Source organism: Pyrus communis, chromosome 15, assembly GCF_963583255.1.
Source record: "Pyrus communis chromosome 15, drPyrComm1.1, whole genome shotgun sequence".
Classification (NCBI taxonomy): Eukaryota; Viridiplantae; Streptophyta; class Magnoliopsida; order Rosales; family Rosaceae; genus Pyrus; species Pyrus communis.
The window spans coordinates 9,119,878-9,130,481 of NC_084817.1; the positions used below are offsets into that span (position 1 = coordinate 9,119,878).

Sequence of the window (10,604 nt, forward strand, 5' to 3'; positions counted from 1 at the left end):
TTGCCATGATTTTTGTCCACAATGGAAAAATACTTTTCTTTTGCTAATGCAAAATTAAATTAAACTTTTTAGCTGTAAGGCAATGCCCCTAAGAAAATGACAAATGAAAAAACACTATGAACTCATCTTTTAGTAGCAAAAGCAGAGTAAAACTCATCCCTACACACCAAAAGCAGAGTAAAACTCATCCCTACACACCAAACTCTTCATCTTTCAGATTCCGATCCGACGATGACATAGTTGTGACCGTGGCTGAGTTGGCGGGCGGAGCTTTTCTCTCTTCTTCCTCTTTGTTTTGTTTGACCGGATGGATCGCATTTTCCTTACTCAGAAAAACTAATCACACTTCTTAATTAAAAATTAAAAATAAAAAGAAATATTAGTTAAAAATCTGAATGGTCAATTATTGAAGTGGCAAGGTCAATTTTCAATCAAGAATAGTAGTTGTATAGTATTGAAGTGGTAAAAAAAAGTTTAGGTAAAAGTTAAAAATCTCCAACTGGCCAACACCATAACCCGTGTTGCATTTTCCCACTTTAATATTTTAGCATCAAAACAAAACTCATTGAAAAACCCCATGTGGAAAAAGTTGACGGATATCTGAACAATCTGAAAGCTCTGAACTCTCCAAAACAAAAAAGAACAAAAAGTAGATGGGAAACACTAAAGAGTGGTGGAGCCCATAAAACGCGTCGTCTTTTTGAAAATTTGGAACGATTTTGCCATGATTTTTATCTATAATGGAAAAATACTTTTCTTTAGCTCAAAGGAAAAATTAAATTATACTTTTTAGCTGGAAAGCAATGCCCCTGAGAAAATGACAAACGAAAAAACACTATGAGCTCATCTTTTAGTAGTAAAAGCAGAGTAAAACTCATCCCTACACACCAAACTCTTCATCTTTCAGATTCCGATCCGACGACGACACAGTTGTGACCATGGGTGAGTTGGCGGGCAGAGCTTTTCTCTCATCTTTCCTCTTTGTTTTGTTTGACCGGATGGATCGCATTTTCCCTCACTCAGAAAAACTAATCACACTCTTTAATTAAAAAGAAAAATAAAAAGAAATATTAGTTAAAATCTGGATGGTCAATTATTGAAGTGGCAAAGTCATTTTTCAATCAAGAATGGTAGTTGTATAGTATTGCCCCAATCCCAGCAGGTAAAAGTGTCGTCCCAAAAAAAATTGACGGATAAACCGCGTTGCATTTTCCCAAATGGCCGACCCCATAAACCGCGTTGCATTTTTCCACTTTAATATTTTAGGATCAAAACAAAACTGATTGAAAAATCCCATGTGGAAAAAGTTGACGGATGTCTGAACGATCTGAAAGCTCTGAACTAGTAGCTAAGCGTCATTCAAGCAAAACTAGCTCATCCCCACAACCCAAACTCTTTCTTCATCTTTCAGATTCCTATCCGACGGCGACTCAGTTGTGACCATGGCTGAGTTGGTGGGCGGAGCTTTTCTCTCTTCTATCCTCAATGTTTTGTTCGACCGGATGGCTTCCCGTCGCTTCCTCGATTTCATCTCTGGGAAGAAAAACGACAACGAGCTGCTCATGAGGGAGTTAAAGATCAAGTTGCTCGCTGCTAACAAGCTGGTTGACGATGCCGAGGAGAAGCAGATGACAAGACCGACCGTGAGGACGTGGCTCGACGACCTCAAAGATGCTATCTATTGTGTAGGAGAGTTGCTGGACGAGATCAACACTGAAGCTCTTCGACGCCAGCTGGAAGGTGACGATGAGCATTCTCCTGCAGCTAGCAGCAGCACAAGCTGGATCACGAGATCAGTATTCAAGTCTTCTTCTCCGTCCGATGAATTTCACGACTCTCTTGAACCGAAGATATCAAACATTCTGCGGGTGCTAGACCTCATTCTCAAAGAAAAAGACGTTCTTGGTCTGAAAGAAGGAGTTCAACATAGACCACAAGATACAACTCGTCAAACTACTTCTCGGGTCGATGACTCTGGCGTCTTCGGAAGGGAAAAGGACAGAGAAACGATTCTTAAGTCATTGCGTCCGGATGATACTGCTGGCCCCAAGATAGGAGTGCTTCCCATCGAGGGCATGGGAGGGATCGGGAAGTCCACCCTTGCTCAACTTGTGTACAAAGATGTCAAGGATGACTTTGATGTCCAAGCATGGGTTTGTGTCGGAGAAGAACTTGATATTCTTCAAATAGTGCAAACAATATATGGGAAGATCACGAAAAAACCTTGCACGATCACAGATCTGGATCTGCTTTCTGAAGAATTGGAGGAGATTTTGACAGGAAAAAAGTTCCTCTTCGTTCTTGATGATGTCTGGAGTGAGGATTATCTTCTTTGGGAAAACTTGATGACTCACTTCAATAGTTACGGAGTTCACGGAAGTAAGATCATTGTCACAACACGCCTCGGAGGAGTTGCATCAATCACGGGGACTCTTTCACCACATTATCTACAGGAAATATCCGAGGACGATTCCTGGTCGTTATTTGCAAAGCATGCCTTCACGGAAGACAGTGTTATTCCTGCCCATCCGCATCTTGAAGTCATTGGAAGGAAAATTGTTAAGAAGTGTCAAGGCCTTCCTTTAGCTATAAAATCATTAGGGGGCCTGTTACACGCTGTTTTGAATCCAAAGGAATGGGAAAAGATATTGAAGAGCGACTTATGGGAGTTGCCAAATGATAAGGTTTTGCCGGCTCTATGGTTAAGTTACCAATATCTACCTCCGCATCTCAAACGTTGTTTTGCTTATTGTGCAATATTTCCTAAAGGTTACAGATTTCGATCTTCAAAGTTAATATCATGGTGGATGGCTGAAGACTTCTTACAACCCCACGGGAATGAGGCATTGGAAGATGTTGGAAGTGATTACTCTAATATTCTAGTATCAAGGTCTTTCTTTCAACATTCAAAAGAGTATGGGGAGTCATATTTCACCATGCATGACCTTATCAATGATTTAGCAAAGTTTGTATCTGGAGAGTTTTGTTTGAGATTGGAGGACGACCATCTGACAGTCGACAGAAATATATGCAGAGTTCGTCATGTTTCTTCCATGAACTTCTGCAATCAAAGAACTCAGAATCTTGGGGCGCTATATGAGGCTAAGCATTTGCACGGCTTTCTACGACTACATTCGGTACATTTTATCAGATTGGGAAACAAACCGATTGATCTATTGCTAGTTCTACCATATTTAAGAGTGCTCAAATTAGAAGATCGGGATATTGTTGAGTTACCTAGTTCAATTGGCGACTTAAAACAATTAAGGCATTTGGACGTGTCTTGGACTTCCATAACAGAATTACCTGATAAGGTGTGCAACTTGTACAATTTACAGACCTTGTTATTGGAATTTTGTCGTCGGCTGATTCAACTACCTTCCGAATTGGGGAGACTAATCAACTTGCGCCATCTCAATATCAGAGGAACAAAGATCAAACAGATGCCTGTAGGGATGTGTAACTTGAAAAATCTCCAGACATTAAGCGATTTTGTGGTGGACAAACAAACAGGTCAAAGGATTGGAGAGTTAAAAGAGCTTCAGCATTTGCGCCAAGATCTTAGAATCTCAGGAGTTGGTAACATTGACCATGAGGGGAATGCTTTGGAAGCAGATATCATGAGCAACAAGGAGTATCTGGACGAACTTGTTTTGACATGGCGAAAAGGTGATGATGATGCTAGTAATCATGATCCCGAAAATGACAGAGAAGTGCTCAAGAAGCTCCAACCTCATACAAACCTCAAACAAATTGAGATTAGATCTTATGGGGGTTTAGAATTTCCAGGTTGGTTAGCAGATCCATCTTTCTCAAAACTATCTCATATTGTACTTAAAGATTGCAAACATTGCCGCTTATTGCCACCACTTGGGCGACTACGCTTCCTCAAGGATCTTTGTATAGAAGGGATAAATAACGTGGTGGAGATAGATAGCAATTTTTACGGTAATGATTCACTTGCTCCGTTTAGATCTCTAGAAAAATTGTGCTTGCGAGAGATGTGGAACTGCCAAAAGTGGTTATATTATGATGGAAGCAGAGGCAATACCACAATACTGTTTCCTAATCTTCGTAAGCTTGAACTGAGCAGATGTCCCAATCTGACTGAGATATTACCGTTGGAGAAGCTGCCAAGGCTTGAAAGGGTAGAATTGTGGGACCTGGAATCCTTCAGCGGTTCACTTGCACATGTGGAATCTGAATGCCCTAAATTCCTCTCCCTCGTTCACTTGGAAATAGAAAACTGCCCAAATTTTGTATGTTTTCCAGATGGAGGGATGGATGCACCCAAATTGGAGGAGCTGCGTATCTCTCAATGCAAGAAATTGAGGTCGTTGCCAGAACAAATGCATACCCTTCTACCGTCTCTTCGGATATTGAAAGTGTTTGACTGTCCAGAAGTGGAATCATATTACGATGGAAGCAGAGGCAAAACCACAATACTGTTTCCTAATCTTTGTGAGCTTGAACTGAGCAGATGTCCCAAGCTAACTGAGATGGTACCGTTGGAGAAGCTGCCAAGGCTTGAAAGGGTAAAATTGAGGCACCTGGAATCCTTCAGCGGTTCACTTGCACATGTGGAATCTGAATGCCCTAAATTCCTCTCCCTCGTTCACTTGGAAATAGAAAACTGCCCAAATTTTGTATGTTTTCCAGATGGAGGGATGGATGCACCCAAATTGGAGGAGCTGCGTATCTCTCAATGCAAGAAATTGAGGTCGTTGCCAGAACAAATGCATACCCTTCTACCGTCTCTTCGGATATTGAAAGTGTTTGACTGTCCAGAAGTGGAATCATATTACGATGGAAGCAGAGGCAACACCACAATACTGTTTCCTAATCTTTGTGAGCTTGAACTGAGCAGATGTCCCAAGCTAACTGAGATAGTACCGTTGGAGAAGCTGCCAAGGCTTGAAAGGGTAAAATTGATGCACCTGGAATCCTTCAGCGGTTCACTTGCACATGTGGAATCTGAATGCCCTAAATTCCTCTCCCTCGTTCACTTGGAAATACACAACTGCCCAAATTTTGTATGTTTTCCAGATGGAGGGATGGATGCACCCAAATTGGAGGAGCTGCGTATCTCTCAATGCGAGAAATTGAGATCGTTGCCAGAACAAATGCATACCCTTCTACCGTCTCTTCGGATATTGGAAGTGTTTGACTGTCCAGAAGTGGAATCATATTACGATGGAAGCAGAGGCAACACCACAATACTGTTTCCTAATCTTTGTGAGCTTGAACTGAGCATATGTCCCAAGCTAACTGAGATAGTACCGTTGGAGAAGCTACCAAGGCTTGAAAGGGTAAAATTGAGGCACCTGGAATCCTTCAGCGGTTCACTTGCACTTGTGGAATCTGAATGCCCTAAATTCCTCTCCCTCGTTCACTTGGAAATAGGAAACTGCCCAAATTTTGTATGTTTTCCAGATGGAGGGATGGATGCACCCAAATTGAAGGAGCTGTGTATCTCTGAATGCAAGAAATTGAGGTCGTTGCCAGAACAAATGCATACCCTTCTACCGTCTCTTCAGAAATTGGAAGTGTTCAGCTGTCCAGAAGTGGAACCAATTCCTCAAGGAGGGTTGCCCTCAAATTTACAAGGCCTTTCTTTTGAGTGTTGTAGAAAACTCGCCGCAAACCGCTCACTGTGGGGTTTAACAAGACTCAACTCTCTTAGAAAGTTGAAAATCAACTTCACTGAAGAAGGTGGAGAAGAAATGGGATGTTCGTTTCCGGATGAGGGGCTCCTGCCCACCGCTCTCACTCATCTCGCCATCAGCAAACATCCGAATCTTACAACCATCCAAGGCAAGGTGTTGAGACAACTCACCTCTCTTGAAGAGCTCTTAATACGCGGATGCCCTGAGCTCCAGGGCCTTCCAGAAGAAGCGCCAAAATCTCTGAAAAGCTTGACTGTTTGGGATTGCCCTAATATCAGGTGCTTGCCAGGAGAATGGCTTCCCTCGTCTCTTTCTCATCTGCAAATCTGGAGTTGTCCGCTGCTAGAAGAACGATTCCGGAGAGGGACCCGGGAAGATTGGCCCAAGATTGCTCACATCCCCTACGTGTCTATAATTTAGATGTTCTTGAAATTGGCTCTCTCTCTCTCTCTCTCTCAGGTGTAAGTGTATATCCAGCAGCACATGCTCTTGTTGTGCAGTGTTGAATTTGCCACAAACTATTCCTAATGCAACAACAAAGGGGGAGCTGGTATAGCCCTTGTTGTTTTGCGATGGAGTAGTACTATGTACATGATTACTAGGCTAAAACAAGAGCAAATTTGATTTTGTCAATTTGTCTATTCGAATATATAACCTTGCTCATTGTCATTGTATGTATCATGCTGTCTCGATCCAGCCAATTTCATTTCATATTTGATAGGCCCATCAAGTTCAGCTCCTCCTAATGCCATTAAATCCGTCACTGTTTGATTAGTCGGTCAGCTGGAATGTGTATTATCCATATAGGGGATCTTTGAATTAAGAAGATCCGTCGACTTTTATCATTAGCAGATCCCAATTTCATTCAAAACGCAAAGCTTAAATCCAACTATTGCTAAAATAAAACCACATTACCAAAAACTAGAAAGAATCATAAAATCGAAAAAACCCAAGAAATTCGAAGTTTTACGCTTTCAATTTGCGAAAAACAAGAACAAGCAGTATAATTTGTGGCAAAGGATGTGTAAAAATATGGTTTACACAAATCATCAAACATCTGGTGTGCATCGAGCACCGACCGGGAGGCTTTTGGCACGTCCTTGTGCAGCTGCTGTAGCCACCTAAACGACGCCGCTGCCATTTTTTCCCTCGCTTTCTAGGCTATGTATAATGTACTTCTGACTGAAGGAAACTGACTCACTGGTTGTCGTTTCAACAGTGAGTCGTGACTGATATTAGACGACATGTCGTTTTAAGGGTCTCAAAGTTAAATTGGGGGATTAGCTTATGATGCGTGGACCCGGATCAATTTTTGACCTAATTTTAGACATGATTGCTTTTTTTTGGGTATTAAGAGATTCTACAAGCTTAAGCTTTATGATTGAACTCTTAGAGTGTTCGGTGACTGAAATGTAAAACCTAAGTGAGAAATTGGTGTTGATCAACAGGAAAGATAGAACACGTGACAAAATTGATATCTGCACAAAAAATCAAACATTAAAATCCGAATAAGAGACAAACTACTTTGTTGTACATATTGTTTAATTAGAGTCAATTACTCTGGAATCATCTCCGCGATTATTGCATATATTATAGAAATGTAATTTCTAATTGTAACTTGTGTAGGATTCCTATCTAAATAGGAATTGATATTGTGAAAACTACCAAAATGGAGTATGGTAGGGGTAGAGGAAATTTTCGATGGAGCGGTGAAATGCATAGCGATCGAAAAGTACTCTATATTATAGTGATTTATATAAATTAATACAAAGAAACATATTTCTACGCATATTAAACTATTGCCTCTATTTAGTTTGTCATCTCCACTCCTCGTTTGAAGTTGTTACAATTTTTTTAAAATCCTTTCTAGGGTAGGAAATATGAGAAAGGTTGCTTTTTGGCTTAAGATTGAACAATAATAAGAACTGAACCATGTAGGCTGCCCTATATTCAAACAAATTAATATATACCTCACGCCCAGAACTCAAGGTAAATATTTTTAGCACATATTTTCGTGTCTAGAGCGTCACGGAAACGACTAAGCTTGGAAAAGTTGAGGTTAAGACTGGGAAGCCGATGAGATTAAACATGATTGTATTGCTGTGCATTAGATTATTGCGTATACAATAATACAGCTACAATAATTTAGTATCAAACTCGTCTTTCTTGAGAACCTACCGTAAAAATTCCAACACGAGTTTTGCAAATTTCATATTGGATCCTTCCTTGTTACTTGTTTTGTAGTATCCTACTCTGTACAGGAAATAATGCAAAAGCATACGCAGCAGCTTTCACATTGAAAAGCCGACATGTGAGTAAAAACAACCAAACTGTAAACTTCATGTTATTTGGCTACAAAAGAGGATAATCCTCTGCCCAAATTTAACATCAAAAGTAAACTAGTTGCAACCTAATCTAAAGACACAATGTTATTGCCAAGCGCTTCATCATCATCGTCATTAATTTTTGCTACTCGCTCTTCACTTCAAGGTACAAACTTAAGTCTCTCTGTGTTTCCCTTTCTGAAAAGCTCATCAAACTGTATAATGTTGTTGAATTGTATCGATTTCAAGTCCTTTCAGCTTCACAACTGACTCAACATGACCCTTCAGCATATGCAACTCCCGAAGCCCGCAACAAAAACGAAAAGCTCTTTTAGAACTCAATTCTCACGTGGAACAAGTCCAACCAGCAAAGGAAAACAATGCAAGATGAAGCATTTTCCAGGAAACAAGAAACAGAACCGGCAGACATCATTACGGAGACAAGCATGATTCTATATCTATGTATGAGTGCAAATGGTCCTTACCTTGCAACCTCAGCCCTCCGCTTCGCTTGTTCTGCAATCTCGGAAAGCTCCCTGTAACTGTTCTTCTCATTGAAAAGGTTGTTCGTTTCAGGTGGCTGAAGACCGTGAAGGGTCCTCTGTGCTGCAGCCCACTGTGCTTCTCTCTCCTCTTTCCCATAATCTTTCTTTGTAGTGAAGGCAATATGGTGGGAAGACACAGTAAGGTAAATTGTGGCAAGAAACATGAATCTAACTTATATTGTTGAGTAGCGCGGAATGCAACATACCTTATTCTCCAAAAGATTATTCCACGCTTTTCCGCTTTGAATGTATCGGATTGCGAATTTAAGAAAGTCAAGAGGGACATATGTCACTATACTGTGAAGCCAGATGACACCAGCCCACCCCCAGCCAGCTCCTTTTATCCGTGCAAAACACCAGTTTGCATAGACTGCTATGAGAGTTGCAACCTGCCATTTTGCGGAAAGAGTTATTATAAGAAAAAAAGGGAATATTATTTCGTCATACGCGTACCAGAGCAACCAATTAAAACATCAAACAGGTTTTTAAGCTCGCTAACAGAGTAACATTCTTACTTTGAAAATGTACAAATTTCTAGATTAATCACCTTAACGTTATTGGAAATTACTACAAATTATAAAACTTCAACACATGCTTTTGTTGTGCAGTGTATGTGTGTCTATCCAGCAGCACATGCGTTTGTTGTGCAGTGTTGAATTTGCCACAAACTCTTCCTAATGCAACAACAAAGGGGGAGCTGCTATAGCCCTTGTTGTTTTGCGATAGAGTAGTTACCGGGTACATGATTACTAGGCTAAAACAAGGGCAAATTTGAATTCGTCAATTTGTCTATTCGAATGTATATGTATAACCTTGCTCATTATCATTGTATGTATCATGTCGACTACAAATTCGATTAATGTCTGGCACTGTCAAGAACAAAAGTGAAGACTTTCCATTCTGCATCGCATGATCCCTGTCAAACTTTAACCATTAGCAGATCCCAATTTCACTCTAAACACAAAGCTTAAATCCAATTACTGCTCAAATAAAACCATATTACCAAAAACTAGAAAGAATCATAAAATCGAAAAAACCCAAGAAATTCAAAGTTTTACGCTTTCAATTTACGAAAAACAAGAACAAGCAGTATAATTTGTCGCAAAGGATGTGTAAAAATCTGGTTTAGACAAATCATCAAACATCTGGTGAGCATCGAGCACCCAGTCTCAGAGAACGCGGGGAGAGAGAGAGAGAGAGAGAGAGAGAGAGATGGTTACTTGCGGGATTGCATCGAGCACCCATCTGGTGTGCCCAACTGTAGCTCCGCCCATCGAATAGTGCAGACATTAACGGCGAAGTCCAACCCTTCCGCGTTGAACCGGGCGGCTTTTGGCACGTCCTTATGCAGCTGCAGTAGCTACCTAAACGACAGAGTGCCATTTGTTCCCTCGCTTTCTAGGCTACGTACTGCTGACAGAGGGAAACTGACTCACTGGTTGTCGTTTTAACTTTGAGTCGTGACTGATATTAGACGACATGTCCTTTTGAGGGTCTCAAAGTTAATAACATAAATTGGGAATTGGCATATGATGCATCGGCCCGGATATATATACAAGCTTACATTGGTCTCATCTTTCAACTGTTGTGATAATCCTTATTATACAGAATAATTTATTATCCGGACGTTAATGTTAAAATTTCATTCAAGTTCAATCATTCAGTTTGTTACATTGTAGGATGAAAGTTGCGTCTTAGCTTCGCTTGACTCCTGTTTTCATAATTTTTTTTTCTTTTTCAATTTTTGACCTAATCTTAGACATGATTGCTTCTTTTAGGGTATTAAGAGATTCTAGAAGCTTATGTTTTATGATTGAACTCTCAAAGTGTTTGGTGACTGAAATCTAAAACCTAAGTGAGAAATTTGTGTCGATTAATTGGAAAGATAGACGATATGACAAAATTGATGTCCACACGAAAAATCAGATATTAGTGTTTGGATAAGAGATGAATTGCTTCGTTGTACATATTGTTAAATTAGAATTAATTACTTAGGAATCATCTCCGTGATTATTGCATGTATTATAGAAATGTAATTCTAATTGTAACTTGTGTAGGATTTCCTATCT

General features: G+C 40.2%; 2 protein-coding genes across 4 annotated transcripts; one reads left to right on the top strand and one right to left on the bottom strand.

Moving 5' to 3' along the window:
* The first annotated feature begins 931 nt into the window (after nucleotides 1–931).
* On the top strand, nucleotides 932–6,344 carry LOC137717661 (putative disease resistance RPP13-like protein 1). Its single transcript, XM_068457088.1, has one exon. It carries the CDS (start codon nucleotides 1,443–1,445, stop codon nucleotides 6,084–6,086), a length of 4,644 nt encoding a protein of 1,547 aa, XP_068313189.1. The 5' UTR covers nucleotides 932–1,442; the 3' UTR covers nucleotides 6,087–6,344.
* A 1,502-nt stretch (nucleotides 6,345–7,846) lies between these two features.
* On the bottom strand, nucleotides 7,847–10,007 carry LOC137718729 (plasma membrane ATPase 4-like). 3 transcript variants are annotated; one of them, XR_011065922.1, is made up of 4 exons: nucleotides 9,756–10,007; nucleotides 9,348–9,451; nucleotides 8,742–8,924; nucleotides 7,847–8,639 (listed from the first exon to the last, which is right to left on the bottom strand). XR_011065922.1 is itself a non-coding variant. In XM_068458268.1 (3 exons), exons 1-3 carry the CDS (start codon nucleotides 9,807–9,809, stop codon nucleotides 8,423–8,425), a joined length of 450 nt encoding a protein of 149 aa, XP_068314369.1. In that variant the 5' UTR covers nucleotides 9,810–10,007; the 3' UTR covers nucleotides 7,847–8,422. The 3 variants fall into 3 exon arrangements, 2 of the variants coding, with proteins under 2 accessions (XP_068314369.1, XP_068314370.1); XM_068458268.1 differs by lacking the exon at nucleotides 9,348–9,451 and having other exon boundaries at nucleotides 7,847–8,635; XM_068458269.1 differs by lacking the exon at nucleotides 9,348–9,451.
* Nucleotides 10,008–10,604: the final 597 nt, after the last annotated feature.

Coding starts and splice junctions, on each gene's coding strand:
- LOC137717661 (XM_068457088.1), top strand. CDS start 1,443: ATGGCTGAGTTGGTGGGCGGAGCTTTTCTCTCTTCTATCCTCAATGTT.
- LOC137718729 (XM_068458268.1), bottom strand. CDS start 9,809: ATGGGCGGAGCTACAGTTGGGCACACCAGATGGGTGCTCGATGCAATC. Junction 8,925..9,755: donor TGCTCGATGCAATCCCGCAA/GTAACCATCTCT, acceptor GCAAAATGGCAG/GTTGCAACTCTCATAGCAGT. Junction 8,636..8,741: donor ATAATCTTTTGGAGAATAAG/GTATGTTGCATT, acceptor CTACAAAGAAAG/ATTATGGGAAAGAGGAGAGA.